The 16,813-nt window shown below is 42.2% G+C and overlaps 1 protein-coding gene across 1 annotated transcript; it reads left to right on the top strand.

The window, feature by feature from the left end:
• The first annotated feature begins 6,266 nt into the window (after window positions 1-6,266).
• dusp4 (dual specificity phosphatase 4) lies at window positions 6,267-16,171 on the top strand. The gene is made up of 4 exons (XM_020082450.2): window positions 6,267-6,979; window positions 8,364-8,491; window positions 10,721-10,940; window positions 13,056-16,171. The coding sequence occupies exons 1-4, from the start codon at window positions 6,610-6,612 to the stop codon at window positions 13,442-13,444; spliced, it is 1,107 nt and encodes a 368-aa protein (XP_019938009.2). The 5' UTR covers window positions 6,267-6,609; the 3' UTR covers window positions 13,445-16,171.
• The last annotated feature ends 642 nt before the right edge of the window (window positions 16,172-16,813 follow it).

The following is a 16,813-nucleotide window of genomic DNA, read 5'->3' as shown; positions in this document are numbered from 1 at the left end:
TTAACAAGGACACTCCACTTCCTGTTGTTCCACCCCCCACTCTTCTCCAGCCCCCCCCCCTTAGAACCCCAATCACTGCTCAGCTGCCCTCCATGTTATTTTCTAGGAAAATAGAGTGAACTCATGTCGTCCTGCAACACGAGTTAAGTCTGGTTTCTCTTTTGCACTTGCATGCTGTGAAAGTACTGCAGTGCATATCTGTGTGTACACATGGTCTGTCTACACCTGTCTTCACCAGTCATATTTGCCCGCTCGTTGCCATAGTAACCACAGTTCCTGGCTCAGTCACAGTTTCTCAAACAAAAAAAAACATGACAGATGGGTGACGTCAACGCGCATGTCAAGTTGGACACACCTCTGGAGTGTCTGTGTCTGTCTGTCTGTGTGTCTGTGTGTGTGTGTGTGTGTGTGTGTGTGTCTCTGTCTGTCTGTCTGTCTGTCTGTGTGTGTCTGTGTGTGTCTGTGTGTGTCTGTGTGTGTCTGTGTGTGTCTGTGTGTGTCTGTGTGTGTCTGTGTGTGTGTCAGCAACAGTACAATTTTTGCATCCAGATTCAAAGATTCAGTGGAAAGATGACTAACAAACTGCAGTCTGCGTGTGTTTGTGTACAGATGGAGAGGGTTTCATTCTGTTTCCTGTCTTTAATCCCTCTGTCTGTTCTGCTTATACCACACACACACACACACACACACACACACACACACACACACATTGTGCTTTATTCCTACCTGCATTTGACCTGCAGATAATCCTCCTGACAGTCGTCATTCATATACTCATTCATTCACAGTGAGCACTGAGAGGTGCTGAGCCACTAATGAAAATCAATAAACACAATAAAAACTAATAGCACTATATTATGTTTTATCTGACTGTGTAGAAAAACTCTGTCTTCATTTATTATTAGTGTAATTGCCATAATGTTTGCACATATCACATATATAAAAATAGCATATTTCCTACATGGTTGTTGAGGGTTGACCTGCATTACACACAGAACTAATACAGGGACTGAACAATGGAACTTTTTATCCTCACATTCACAGTAAAGGCAGCTGGTCAGTAAAAGTTAGCAGAGAAATCCATTCATTCCAGTGGATTGAGTAAATCTGTGAATATTTCTCACAGTAATGTTCAACTTTGCGTTCACAGGGATGTTGTTGACCCATATTGCTTGAACCTGTCTCAACAGTGCTGACCTTTGGGTCCAAAATGAAGGCAGATGTTGCACCACCCACTTAAAACAAAAGAGGAGTTTTGCAGACAGAAGTCAATGGCACAAATGTATTTTAAATTAATCATGAGCTTGTTTTTGTTTTGTTTATGACTTGATTCATCAGCAACAAAATGCCAGGAGAGCCTCATTTCACATTGGATTTGCAAAAACAGGCAGAGCCTTCTATCCGTACTCTGCGATCATTTTGTCCAAATCTGAAATCCTCTGAAAGCTTCTGAAAGACACTAGCGCAAAGTGGAGCAGTACCACAGGGAATCAGGAGGGGGCAGTTTAGCCAATAGTTCAAGCGAGACGACCACATTACATCGTTTGAAACAGACGCATCTCCTTTTATGTGTAAATAAGCCTTTAGGACCCGGGAAAAAAATGGAAAATCAGATCGCTATTGTGACTGACTGGTGCTAGCATGTCCCTCAGCTGGCTAAGGCTACAAATACGCTAATATGTTGTAGTTTGAGAACTAAAACAATCCCTGTCCAGATGAGAGATATGCAGACGTGTCCCAGTGTCTGTTGTGTCTGAATGTTAACAGTAAACTGTCTGACCTGCAGCTTAGCTCTGTTTCATGTCATCACATCATCCAAATATGATGAGTGCTTACCTTCACCTTTCTCTATGGCAACTGTGCTCTCAGTGATGCCCCCAGCACCAGCCTGTGGACGTTACCCAGACTACCAACAATATATATATGTATTAAAAAGTACTCTGGACTCATTCCCAGGCTATGAGGCAGTATTTATGGCAGGAAGGTACTTTCAGCTTCCTCCAGGCTATGATCATGAATTCTCTCATGTTCTCATTAAGTCAAACAATATTTGTATTAGCTGTGTAATTTGAAAAGTTTGAACGTTGTAGACTTAACAGAAGTGTTTGGACGCACCCATGTCCCTGGGTTACGGATGAAATATGAATAACTTTGAATATGACCCCACAGGTTCATCCTGTGCTGCTTTGACTATTCAAAACACACAGTGAGATTTGAATGAGGAGGAAGTGTGTTTTCTTTGAGTCTGCGACAGACTGATGTAAAAATCTGCTTCAGGTTTGGGTTAAAGTTGTCATGATATCATGTAGAAGCAATTTTCCACAACAAGCAGAGTCGTGCTTTTTTATATTATGCTCATTATATGTTTTTTGTGCCCATTGAAAACTTTTTTATGTGTTTTTGCTCGTTCACATTGGTTTCTGTGGAGAGGTGATTGATACCTTTGTGTTAGGAGCTACTAGCCTACGAGAAACATTTTGGATATTAATTCACCTTCTCACCAAGACGTTGTCGCTGACGTTCAGTAGCTGAAGTGGCCAGCGACCATCACTATCACCTGCAACTGCAAGAAACCCCATTCACTAACAGAGAAAACTTCAGTATGAGTTCAACCTCAACTCTACTTTTAACACTCATTCTCTATTATTGATATTTTGTAAGTAGTAATAATAATAGCGTGTTGTCAGAAGGATTATCAGTGAAGTGTTTACACTCAGCTGAGCAGGAAGGGAGCAGCACAACGACCAAATAAAGAGCTCGCTGATGAGTGGAAGTAAACAGGCAATAAGGCACGTGGGTGTGTGCTGGCAGCGTCAGGATCGGTAGATGAGCATGTGAGAGCTCGACAAGAAGAAGAGATCCAGTGCAATGACCCTGCCTCTGTGTGAGTGTGTTGAAAGTTGAACCACTGAAACATGGATAAGCAGCTATTGACCTCTAGCTTTATTACTTATTAACCCAGGCAGTCTCAGCAAACAGCTCAGGGCAAACATGGCATCACCTAAAAAATAGCAAACTCCCTTTTTTTTTTAAACCAACAGGAAACAAAGCTTTCATCTGCCTACACAGTAGAAACATTTGAAAGCTAGAACATATAAAAACAACACAGATAATTAAAAGATTACCTTGGAAATAAAAAAGCAGGAATCCAAACAAAGTTACAAAGAGTAAAAAAATCAACTTTATGACCATAAGGACTCATTTCTTTATTGTAAGATATACAACATGAGAAATGATAGATCTGTGACAACACGATACCACGTTCTCTTCTACTGCTCGACTCCCCCTGTCTCTCATCCCTCACCCTCTTTATCTCTTTACCTTTTTGTCCAATTTGTTTTTCTCTCCTCTGTGTCCTTTGCGGCATCTCTGTGTCCTCTTTCTTTCTCTGCTATATTCTTCTGTTTTTGTTCTCTCTCTCCCTCCCTCCCTCCCTCCCTCCCTCTCTCTCTCTCTCTCGTCAACACATAAACACAGGACAAATGACACAAGCTCATTCATGAAAATGTAGCGGCACTCAGTTGGGGTTTAACCACTGGATTATAGGATTAGAGAGTGGGACAGAATTAGAGTGTGTATACACATGCTTCACAAACACATGCACACTCGCACGCACTCGTCCCACACGCTCATCTGCATGTGTGTTGTTATTTTATGATGTTTTGCTGTTTCCATCATTTTTCCTTGATGACTGCTACTGCTTCCGTGCTACAATTACATCGCATACTGCTGTGTTAAAGGAGTGTAGGTCAACATTTTTGGAAACTGCACACGTGTGCTTTCTTCCTGAGGGATTAAATACTCATGTCTGAATATGAAGCTAGAGCTATGAGAACATTACCCTAATTTACACAAGTTGACACTTGAGATGCAGTACACTATTAGCCTTTTTATAAAGTGACTTTATACCAAAGCCATTTGGAGCAAATGCTTTTAGTCTCTTGCTCAAGGACACTTCAGCAGGTAGCCATGACCACCGATCCTGTGATAGACACCCTGCTGTCGTTGACCTCACGTCTGTGTGTCTGTGGACTCGTCTCGTTGCAGTTTTGCTGTTTTGCTTTTTCTTTTAATTGCATGTTTTCATGTATTGTACAAATTTGTCCGACTTGATCCTGGTGCCTTTTAGAGTCCATATCTGCAATATTGATATTTCCTTTTAATTTCATGCCAATAATAAAAATGGAGAGAGAGGATGATGAGGGTGAGGGAGGTCAATAAAAGAAAGAGTCGGGGATAAGAGAGAGGAAAATGGAACGAGGAGGGAGAGATATTTACCCGTCTTTCTTTCTCTCTCTCTCCCTCTTTCGCGCTCAACCGCTGTGTTGACGGATGACGACATGCGGCGAGGGATGTGAGGGGATGAATGGATGGACAGGGGAGAGCTGGTGGGGGGGACGGAGGTAGGGAAGGGATGACATCAGTGCAGAGTCTCTCCCCAGCCAATCCACTTGCAGACCCCCAACCCCCCCTGCTTGCTGCCTCCGCCTCCCCACACCTCTCCCTTGTTGCTACGGCAGCAGCATCATCCCGTCTGTACGAGGCATTGTTTGGGGTCGGTAGTAATGCAGAGTGTTGTGTGTGTGTGTGTGTGTGTGTGTGTGTGTGTGTGTGTGTGTGTGTGTCTGTTGTCGAAGGCTGTGATCCAGCACGAGAAATCATCTCTTCTTTCTTTTTCTCACTCAATCATCAGACCCCACCCCTGTAACCACCCTCATCACTCCATCCTCTTCCTTTCCTGTTTTATTCTGCCTCTCACTCTCTGTGTTTTCATGTGTATATATATTTAAATAAATGGATGGGTGGATGGATGGATAGATAGATAACAGAGCATCATGTATTTCTCTATGTCTTGTGTCCCTTTGAAAATTAAGTAATATAGAGAACATGTTGCAACATGTTTATATAAATATTCTATGAAAAAATACCACTTTTTTAAATTGGTGCCTTAGAACCATGAAATATCATCCACATTTCCTCTCTATAGGTTTGTTAATTTGCTTACACTTGCATCCAGACTAAACAGTTCCATTTTTTAGCGTATGCCAGACAGAAAACATGACATAAATACTCAAGTGCCCATGAGTTCAGGCTGGTGGAAAACAAGCAGCTTCTCATCCCGATCATGTCATTTCAACATGGCTGTCAGATCGCACTTGTTCTACATGAGTTACATCTTGGAGGACTCATTAAAAATAAATCAAGCGCACAGCATCTGAGTTGAGCAGCAAACAAAAGCCTCACAATCACAGATCCGTGTGCACATGCATTGTTTCCCCCTGTGCTCATGTGCACAAGTTTTCCCACTCAAACCCATTCATAATAAATGCAATATTAACACTGATGTGTTTTTATAGCCTGTTTATCTGCAGGTCTCTCTCAGCTCTGCCTGTTTTGCAGCCAGTCTGTTTGTGTTTTACTTCTCTCATCTGCTATCTATCCTCTCGTAACCATGGAAACGAGATCAACATGCAAATACCTGAGCACGCTTGCTAAGGCTGCGTGCGATAGAGGATGCAAATGACATTTCTGCTTGTAGGTTTGCACGCCCACATGCACACTCAGACGTATACGTACGCAGATTTATGGATGTGTGCGTCCAGGACATATCTTTCCGACTAGAATCATCCGTCATCTCTAAGTTGTTTCATATGGTGATATTTAAAGAAACTATGCATTTTTCCCATCAAGGATTAAAGCAATTATAACTTTTGGTCTTTTTTTTAAAACGACAAGTAAAATGCATCGTATTGAAGATGTGATACGACCTTAAAGTTGCATTGGTTGATTTTTGGCCACTAGAGGGCGAAGAGACTATTCACTACTATTCACTACTATAGCTAAACATGTGCATACTTTTTTGAATCACATTTTTCAAATCCACTTCCAGCAAAATGACAAATTTCGATGTTCTTTCAGATCTTTTTGTCTCCAGCTACTCGGAAACATAAATGTGGTAAAAAGAAACTTTTCGTTTTCTTTCCTCAAAAAGCTAGTTTTTCATTTAGTCACAGGAAGTGAACATGTGTGAAGGTTTATTTTATTCATTTTTATTTTTGTAAATATGCCTCATGTGTTTGCTGCCAACATTGCTGTTTTTCCTGCTTGTATATCTCTATTTTCTTATTCTAACATCTATATATTAAATATATTGTATATATAAATATAATTTCTACCATTGATTTACGGTGTCTTCGCTTCACGGGGTCTCATCTTCATCACCTCCCGTTTTCATTGATGTCTGTTTTTTTATGAATGAACATCAGGGGAGGAAACGGGACGGGAAACTGGACGCCTCGTGATTGGCTGCCATCAGCTGACGTCACCTCCGCTGTGACGCGATGCAGCCATTCATTTAAAAAAAAAAAAGAAAAATAAAGAGAAGCAGTCCCGAGCAGCGACACACACGAGAGAGAGAGAGCGAGCAGAGGTGTGCGGGACTGTGCGTGATGAGCGGTGCAGTTTCAGCGATGCGCGGATAAAGAGGATTTACCGCGGGATCCGTGCGCCTTCTGCGGGGTTTAGGAAGGACGGCGGTGGCGCAGATACACACTCACACACACACAGAGACACAGAGAGCTCCCAGACACACGGCCGCTTCCTGACAACATGGAGGATCTGTGTGAGATGGACTGCACGGTGCTCAAGCGGCTCCTGAAGGACGACAGCGCCAAGTGCCTGCTGCTGGACTGCCGCTCCTTCCTCGCCTTCAGCGCGGGACACATCCGCGGCGCCGTCAACGCGCGCTGCAACACCATCGTGCGCCGCCGGGCGAAGGGCTCCGCGCTCAGCCTGGACCAGATCCTGGCCGGGGACGAGGAGGTGCGCGGCCGCCTGCGCTCCGGGATGTACTCCGCCGTGGTGCTGTACGACGAGAGGACGCCGGACGCGGACACGGTGAAGGAGGACAGCACCGTGACGCTGGTGCTCACCGCGCTGTGCGGGGACTCCTCCGCCACAGACACGTACCTGCTGAAAGGTACATTTATTAACCTGCATCACGTATACAGAACAATACGGTGGTTACATATCAAGATTCAACCTCTAAATGTCCATTCAACGATTTTGTTCTAATGTTATCATGGTGAAGTGGTTTTATTTTGGATATTTCTCCAAGAAAATGTGTAAAAAATCATTATAATGAGACAAAAAACAAGTTATAATGATTCACAAATTATTGATTTTATTCATGGGTTTGGTCTTAATACTGGGAAACACCAATCTACAATACAAATCATTTAAATATAGTATACATGGGTTCTTTGTCTCTAATATTGTTTTTGAATAAGCAAAAAAAACATTTATAATGAAAATAATATTCGCAGCAGTACATCTTTATGTCTTTGTTATTGATTTATTATTAATTTGAGGCTTTAAAGAACAATCAGAGACAATAAAAATGATAAAATTTTTAATACTGTCTCCAAATTGTACCAACAACCTTGTTACTATAAACCACAATATAGTTTTATTGGCTCCATAAATACTGATTTTTGTTTTTATAAAGCAGATATATGTTTCAGATAAGATCCTGCTGACAGTGCCTGCTCTATTTTGATGCATTTTTTTCTTTTACAAATCCCACACTCACTCACTCACTCAGTCACTCACACACACACACAGACCAATGGCTGTGTGCTGAGTGAATGAGGTAATGCTGATGCATGGAAGCCACTTCTAACCAGAGGGACTCACAGGACACACACATGGTCATTCTAGAAAGCGTCCGCCTCCAGTTAATATGATGTGAAGCAGTAAAATCTGAAATAAGTACTGGATGTTTTTTTTTCTCACCACCAGACTATATTTAGACTGCAGGGAATCTGAAAAGCAAAGCTGCTGCGAGCTGTGGCGCATTCGTTTTTTGTGCATCCTAATGACGCAGGCGCCTTGAAGCACAGGAGTACATGTGTGTGTAGCTTAGGAAGATGACATATCCACAGTTAATCTGGTTTGATCCCTGAGGTGCAGGGAGCAAGTGGTCAGCCTGCAGATGTATATGTGTTTAAAAAAAAAAAAAAAAAAAGCAAAGGGATGATGAAATTGTTTTCACAGGACAAAGCAGGTCAGAGGTTGGTTTAATGGACTTTAAGTCGGACGCAGAGGAGAATACTTTGGTGCAGATGTGGGAACGTTAATGTGGGTCAAAGACTCTTTTGTCCTTGAGTGTGTTTTAGTCTTGTTTTATATTTTATACGCCACAAATATGAACTATCTCTCTCTATAATGTCCCCGGAGCTTCTGTCTGTGGTCTTTAGTCGTCTATTTAATCTCTTATGCTTTACAACATGTTTTCTAATGCTGCATCACACCACAGCCCTGATTCATCTTATCCTAAATATCGTTATGTCTCTTTTTTCCAGGCGGATACGACCGGTTTTTCACAGAATACCCTGAGTTTTGTTTAAAGACCAAACCCTTACCGTCCCTCAGCAGCCAGTCCAGCATCGACTCCTCCTGCTCGTCCTGTGGGACGCCTCATCACGACCAGGTAAAAGGACACAATGTGCAGAAACACCTGAACTCACACTTTACACATGTTTACAGTTCTAGTGTCAAACTAATGTAGGTCAGCTTTGGAGAGAATGCAGCCAGTTGTTGAAACAAAGAGCATTCAGGAAATAATCACTGTCTTGAATTTACTTAATTGTACTAAAATAATCAAGTTTTAATAATATTTAACAGAAACGCAAGAAAAAAAAAGGATTTTTTATTTTATATCTGATAAATAAATGATTAAAAGTCATAAAAACCCTCGTAAGTATTGAATAATTTTAATTTGATCTCATCTAACTAACTGATTCATCGACTATTTGGTCTTTTTATCCTGTAAAACTCGCTTTCAGCTTCTCACACTGACACTTTAGAGAACAAACACTGGAGGCTGTTTGCTTCATGCAACAGAACTCAACCTTTCACTTTGTCTCCTTCATACAACCTCAACACGTCTCATCAGTCTCTCTGCCAAATTATTAAATTCATCATTTTGTCTGACGGCGTTTCACCTCTGCTTCACCTCTCTTGTCACTTCCTGCGACCTCGGTGGCCTCGCTCTGCCGCCGAGTGATCTGCTGCTCCAGTCGGAAGATTTTTACGCAATGCTCAAAGTCACATGCGGTTTGGGGTTTAATTCCCACCGGAATGCACGAGGAGCGAGATGAGGACAAGTCGGCCTTTGTCTGTTGTTCTTTGAAGAAAAACAAGTCTTGTTGGTCTCGGCCAGAATGTCAGGTGGAGTTTTAATTCAAGGAATTAGTTCCTGCTGGAGTATTGACACGATGGAGTGGGCTAGTAGTTGAGTTTCCCTTGTATCCACCCCCCCCCCTCTTCACATTACATCTTTTAGCAGTATCGATCATTTCCTGCCGCTGTGTCAGTAGCGAGGTCGTCAGCGGCAGTGACATAAACAGAAACAGCCCTCGTCAATAGGCCTCACTACCGGTATAGACCGCCAACAGCCTGACCTCTCCGAGCCAGTGAGAGGAAAAACAATACTCAGAATATGATCAGGGGTCTGGTTCAAAATAAACAAAATGAATGGCACAAAAGTTGCATCGGTTCATGGGATGTGTTTGATCAGATGTTTTATAATGTGTGCAATGAAAATATTTCATTTAATTAATCTAGCATAGCACGTCAGTGGAGACTAGACTGTATAAACATGGACAAAGACTCTGGTTCAAGAAAGGGAAGCCAGTGCACAAAAGCCTGAAACCGACATAAATGATCCTTTTAAAAAGCCGATAAAGCCCAGTATGCACTGGGGCATGGATACAGTGTGATTGACAGCTAGTACTGTGGAGGGCAGCGAGCGGCGTCCTCGACCTCGTAATCAGGCTCCACTCTTCCAAATATGGTCACTTGTTTTTTTTAAAAGAACAAAATGGCGGTGGAGGAAAAATGCCAAAAAACTGAAGGCTTTGAAACGGCAGCTCACAAACGTCTCATCTCATCTCTTACCATCAAAGTCTGAATGTGTGGATTGTGAAAGGTGATTACAGTGTTGATGATGAACTGATGGAAATTTAAATATTATTATCAACAATTTCTATTTTTAACCAATAAACTGCAAAACGCGGAAGGTTAAACACATATTCACACTTGTCCAGACGCTTCCTTTTTCTATTATTAGAGTGTGTAACGGTCCGTACCGTCATGTACTTCATGTACTAGGTCATAGTACTAGCCCTGAGTGACTTACTCAGAACATGATGCAATGGGGCATACTTTTTCTCAGAACCATTTTTCTCACTGATGAAAGAGTTGATGGAGTGAAAGCAAATCACAGAGTTAAATAAAAAAAGCAAGAACACAGAATGCTGATATTCCCGCTGAGCTGTGTGACTGGAACACGTTCACGCCGGTCACTTGATCAGCTACACTGGGTCATGCTTCCGTAAGTGGAAATAACTCTGCCCGAGACAGATACTAACAAAGTAAATGGTCTGTATCAAATGACTCTGCATTAATTACACAGATAATAAGCCACCCCTGTCTGATGAGGAGTGCGGGTAATGTGATTAACAAAGTATTTAAGCGAGGTCATGCTCGCGCTGGTGTCATCCGGCCTCGGCTGCTGCTCGCTGACACACTGAATTCTTTGTCTTATCGTGTGAGCCGCTTTTTCATTTCCGCTGGCTCTCTTAACGACTGACTCAATTAAGTAATAAAGACATAATTCATTAATTAATCATCACCCTCCCATCTGTCCTCTATCCAGGGCGGCCCGGTCGAGATCCTCCCGTTCCTCTACCTTGGCAGTGCCCTCCACGCCTCAAAGAAGGAGGTCCTGGACACCATAGGAATCTCCGCCCTGCTGAACGTGTCTGCCGACTGTCCCAACCACTTTGAGGGGGTGTACCAGTACAAGTGTATCCCCGTGCAGGACAACCATAAAGAGGACATCAGCTGCTGGTTCCTGGAGGCCATCGAGTTCATAGGTCAGTGAGTTTACTGGGTTTTTTTTTTAGTCACGTGTTTTTTTTTGGTTTTGTGACTTTTTTTTTTTGTACAAGCTTTTGCAGCAGTAGAGCAGCACATGTGGGAAATATATATATTTTTTATATTTATGTTTGATTGATCCAGGATCGCTAACATTGCGTTTTTCAACCTTTTCCTTGATTTCTCAGAGAATGATTCATTAATCTTGATGAACCAAATCAAACATGTTTAGAGGACTGATGTTAATGAGTTTGAATTTCATTAAAAATCTACTCTTAGTAATGAATTACAATAAAATAAATAAAACATGTATCTCATAAAATATATTAAATTTATTTTAATGTAAAAAGAGGAAAAGCAGCAAATTCTGACCTTTTGAGAAAGATGCATCAAATATTTTTTGCATGAAATGAAAAGTTGCACATTAATTTCCTTTAATGCGACAAATTGACAAATCACAGATTTAAACGTTCAATATATTTAGTTAAATCTAATCACCTGTCAATCAGACAGAGTGGGCTGTACTGTGATGTCATCTCTCTCTTTCCTCTGGATTCTCTGTCGATGGCGTCTGAGTTTCAGCCACAGTGGCTCATGTTCATCTTAACGTTCCTCTTCCTCTACTTAATCTCAAACCGACCAGAAATGTAAAGCGCTTTTCTTCTCCTCTGGAGCCCGACAATTATTCCCGTAAAGGAGCTTTCAGAGAGCCGCGGCGGAAAAGCTCCCAGGCCGATAATGACAAATCAGACAAATATTTTTTTCCAAGAAGCAAAACACATCTCAGCAGATTTTACAGAGACAACAAGTAATCTACCGGAATCTAATGAAATTAAAAATAAAATATTCCAGTCAATCATTTCTCTGCAGAAGGATTTCAGAAATCTTTGTGTGTGAAATTTAAGAAAGTGTGAGCTTTGCTTTTGCTTTGTATTTCCATGCTGTGTAGACGTGTGTGTGGTTTCCGTGCTGAGTGTATGTTCATGAGTGTGTGTGTGTGTGTGTGGGTACTGGTATGCGTCATAGTTAGCTGCTGTGGGACCAGAGTCTGACTCATCCGCTGTTACCGGGTGAACAGACGCTGTGGTGGTGGAGTCACCTGAGATTAGTGTGTGTGTGTGTGTGTGTGTGTGTGTGTGTGAGAGAGAGAGAGATGAGTGAGAGGCATCTGAAAAACAGCGAGATACAAAGAGTGAGCGATGGGGGGGGGGTGTCTGTTGCCCATCAAGCATCTGTGCTTTCAGAGATTTCTCCGGCAGCAAACATTCTTCAGTCTTGTAAAATTCTGCTCGTGTGCAAGAGATGTTCGTGTAGTGAACTGTATTCAAAGCTGTAGTTTAATATTCAACAGAGCGGGAGTCGTGGAAAATTAGATTAAAGCCATTAACATGGAAATAAAAAGCAATCAATGAAGTTTCTCCATTATCTCCTTCATACCCGCGGATTCTAATTTCCTGCAGTGGGCCACACATGCTCCAGGACATCAGCAGCAGTGTCCAACTCATTATCCAAACCGAGGATGTTCAGAACATTTAGTTACTGTAAACGCTTTCATCAAGCTATTAACTAAATCTGGTTACTCACACTAACAAAGTAACAGTGTGTGTGTCTGACAGAGGCAGAGACGTAAATAGGACATAAGGAGGAAGTGAGAAAGACGGGCCTGCTGCAGACTCCATCTTTTTTTCTTTTGCACATGTCTCAGTTTAATGTGATTTGCTGTGTTCTCACTTTGAGGTTAGTTTAGCGATCTGGCTGCGCAGAGAGAGAGAGAGAGAGAGGAAGGAAGGAAGGAGAGTGAGGAGGACAGGAAATGAGTCGGAGGCAAAGCGTCACTGTACATCTGTTGTGTTTCGAAGAACTAGGGGCTTGAAATTATTACGATTATTTTCATTGTTCATGATGGAAAAGTGATTCTTGTAAAAATCCATTACGAAAACACAATGACAACAAGGAAACACACGTTACCACGGCCCAACAGTCCTCTGATGAAACTTTAAAGATTTGAAATTACTGTCTCCACATTTTTATTTTTGGAGTGAAAAAAGATTTTTATTTTTATGAATTGTAATGTTCATGGAAACATCTGACCTTTGACCTCCTTCTCTCCTCAGATTCAGTACGGGACTCCAGTGGGCGAGTGCTGGTCCACTGTCAGGCGGGCATCTCCCGCTCCGCCACCATCTGCCTGGCCTACCTGATGAAGAGGAAGCGCGTGCGTCTGGACGAAGCCTTCGAGTTTGTGCGCCGCCGCCGCAGCATCATCTCCCCAAACTTCAGCTTCATGGGTCAGCTGCTGCAGTTCGAGTCCCAGCTCCTCGCCACCTCCTGCGCCGCAGAGGCGGCCGCCACGGCGAGCCCGCTCCTTGGACCCAAGTCGTCGACGGCCGCCAACTCAACGGTGGCTACGCCCACCTCGCCGTTCATTTTTAACTTCCCAGTCTCTGTGGTGAACCCCGCCTACCTGCACCACAGCCCGCTCACGACCTCGCCCGGCTGCTGATGGACAGCCGATCGCAGCCGCCGCCCCGCCCTCCCTCCGACAGACTATCTGAGCACAGACTGGGCTGGTATTGGCTGAGAGAGCTGTCAGTCTCACTGGCCGCTGCAGTACGTACATGCTTCCAGGGGCGGGGGGGGCGAGAAGCGTCACGGTGCCTGAGTCAAAACTCAAAAGACTGAAAGACAAAACTTTTTAACGTTCAGAAACCAGCCAACGCTTCTTCCACCTCAACACGAGATTTCTTCACACTGACCAAAAATGAACTTGGCTTTTAACGCTCGTTTCAGTGAAGGAGTTCAGACGGAGTGTTGGACTGAGACGTCCTCTTCCTCCACAACGACACAACGACACGCACAGAGACACACTGACGCACACACACTGACACAGAGGGGCAGCAAACACTCTTTCTCTCTCTCTCTCTCTTTCTGACACACACACACACACACACACACACACACACACACACACACACACACACACACATTCATGACTACCAAGTGAATAAGCTCAGTATGAAAGCAGGGTGTGTTGCTATGGAGACGACAGGTCTTTAGGAGAGGAGATGGACACAGGAAGGAAGGAGGAATTTTAAGCACCCGCTCCTTCCCCTCCTGAGGGTGTCCCTCCTGTCGCCGGACAAAAAGAGATGGATGGAAAAAACAGGGAAGGAGACGGTGATAGAAAGCAGGAGGCTCTTCAGTGACAGGTGCTCTGCCGGCAATCCGACCGGAGCTTCCTGTCTTTCATATGTCCTCTTCCTCTCCCCCCCGCCCGTCATCTCCCTTTCATCCTTTTATATTCCTGCCTCCTTTCCTCCACCTCTCCCTCTCATCCTCGCGGCCTCTCCCCCGCTCTTCATCGTCTTCACTGAAGAGGCTAAATAAATAAAACAAGACGCCAAATAAAGGCAGAGGGCCCTTGTAAATGGACTGGGAAACCCCTCCGCAGGCCCCTCTAGGAAACTCCCTTTTTCTACATCACATAAAAAATAGTTTTGAATGAAAGGGCTGAAAGAAAGAGGTTGTGAGAAGACGTGACGTTACTGAGACGTTCTCATTGATTTTCCTTTTTTTAGATCAGAGGGCGACTTTCCGAGCACATTGATCCTGGACGTCACTTAAAGGACAATGCTGGTGGCTTTGTATCTTTTAACTCATTATAAATCACCTATTTATTACTGGTCATCATTTTCCAAAACATACTGAACTTTAAAAGATTTCAGTTCCTTCAGCAACTTTATTTCTTGGATGCTTTGGAAAATGGTTTTGGATAATGGGCTAAAATGTGCACAACCAGCAACTGCTCCCTTAAGATGTTTGTGCCTTGTACATAAAGGTATTCTGTGGATTTAGGCGTCCCTCGATTTCCCCGGGACATTTATTTTTTAGATTGCTGAATGTTAGTCACAAAAATAATCTCAAGCATTTCAGCAGCGCAGTTCAGACTCTTATTCCACTACAGAGCAAAAGCTTCCCTCTTCATCTTCACACACACAGAATATACTGTAGATGCTAAATGAAAATCACGAGGATTCAACGGAAACGGCATTTGTGAAGAACTCAGGTTACTTTAAACACGTTACAAAAACAGTCCTGCAACCATTTTGGGTTCCTGATCATTAAAAGCAGATACACTGACATTTTTAACTTGAGAAAATGGGATTGCAATACTTCAATACAGTTTCTCTTTTAATGCTTTAGTGCTTTTTTCATATGAAACAAGTTCAACAATGATTTTAAGCTTTGACCTTTGAGGCTCTAACCCCATAACAGGAAACAATAAGCTTATTAATTGTGTATCTGTAAAACAAATAGACTGTGAACAAAGAAGAACACGTGTTTCCACTTCCTCCCACTATTCAGAAATGAAGCCAAAATATTCATCAGCTTGATGAGGACGACCTCAAATACTTTTTATTTTGGTCCACGTGTCGTCCTCTAAATAACCCTAACATGAAGGAGGCAGGGTTTATACTGCAACCAGCCAACAGGGGGCGATGTAGATATTTCGGCTTCACTTTTCCGGAGCTGTCACGTCGTCCATCTTTATAAAACAGTCTGTTCTCTCCATAGCACTCTGACAGCGGTGACGTTCCACGACGTCGTTCTTCAACATCAGGTCAAATCTTCACGATGCCACAGATTGAGACAATGTTTGTACTTCTTCTGCTTTTTCGAACCAGGCTAAGCTCTACACTCTGTACTAGACATCCAAAGGCACAAAGTCCAGGGTTACTTTTATACCCGAGTCCTGATGTATGCACAAAACACACACACGCACACACACACACACAAACACACAAAAACAGGGTTTCAAAGAAAACAAACCTTTCCTTTCTGTTTTTGAAGATTGTCGGCACCTATCTCTGTAGCACTTTGATGTGATGCAATACTGTATTTATAATTTATGATTGATCTACACATCATGGTGATGTTAGACTGACTAGACTTTGCATAAAGACATTTTGTCCTCGAAGAGAGAAAGAAAGAGAAGAGAGCAGTGAAAAACGCAATACTTTGTACACATGCGTGTGGTCTGTACACGTCCGTCTGTCTGCCTCTCTGTGTTAGTCTCTCTGTCTGTTGACCCATCATGGCAATATCAATCCTCCGCTTGGACATTTATATATAAAAAAGAAATTTCCCTCAATTTTATTGTGGAATGAATGATCTGTGCATTTATTTATTACTGAAGATCCACTGTTGAATAAACAATGTTCTTAATTAAGTCATATGTGTTTTCTCTGTGTGGAAATGAGTAAATATACATAAATAATATTACACAGTTTATATTATAAAGGAGCTATATTCATATGAACTTTAAGACGGTCAGTAATGAATCACCTCACCAAAGCAACCTTGCAGATGGCATTCTGGGGAATGTAGGAATTTAGGAAAACAAAAGGAAAGATTTACCTTCACTTTTTACTTCACACGTTAACGTTCTCTTTTGTAAACTTAAATCACAATCTGTTCCTAAAACTACTTAATTATTTTTTACTCATCTAATCACAGATTGATGAAATAATAGTATTAGAGGTTTTTTTAACTGAAGTCAAGTGTGTGGACGCTCGTGTCCAGTCTAATGTAATTCAATATAATATCAGAAGGATAATCACTGCAGTTGCAAAAACTTGTGTTTCCTCATGGATTGGAAAACAGATTTTAGGTTTAATAAAGATAACAGCATATGAAGCATGATAGTATATATGTAGTTAAATAAAAAGTCTGTGAGCATTTCATGTGTTAATGAAAAAAGTTAAAAACAAATCCTTTCAAACTAAAGTCCTTTAAAATGTGATTAAAACATTTGTCAGGAAACTGTAATTTAAAATCATCTTTTGTGACAATAAGCTAGAGTAGGCTTGCA

This window comes from Paralichthys olivaceus, chromosome 18, assembly GCF_024713975.1.
Source record: "Paralichthys olivaceus isolate ysfri-2021 chromosome 18, ASM2471397v2, whole genome shotgun sequence".
Taxonomy (NCBI): Eukaryota; Metazoa; Chordata; class Actinopteri; order Pleuronectiformes; family Paralichthyidae; genus Paralichthys; species Paralichthys olivaceus.
The sequence above is the reverse complement of the archived record's forward strand: the minus strand, read 5'-3'. Positions and strand labels throughout refer to the sequence as shown.

Coding starts and splice junctions, on each gene's coding strand:
- dusp4 (XM_020082450.2), top strand. CDS start 6,610: ATGGAGGATCTGTGTGAGATGGACTGCACGGTGCTCAAGCGGCTCCTG. Junction 6,980..8,363: donor AGACACGTACCTGCTGAAAG/GTACATTTATTA, acceptor TCTTTTTTCCAG/GCGGATACGACCGGTTTTTC. Junction 10,941..13,055: donor GGAGGCCATCGAGTTCATAG/GTCAGTGAGTTT, acceptor TTCTCTCCTCAG/ATTCAGTACGGGACTCCAGT.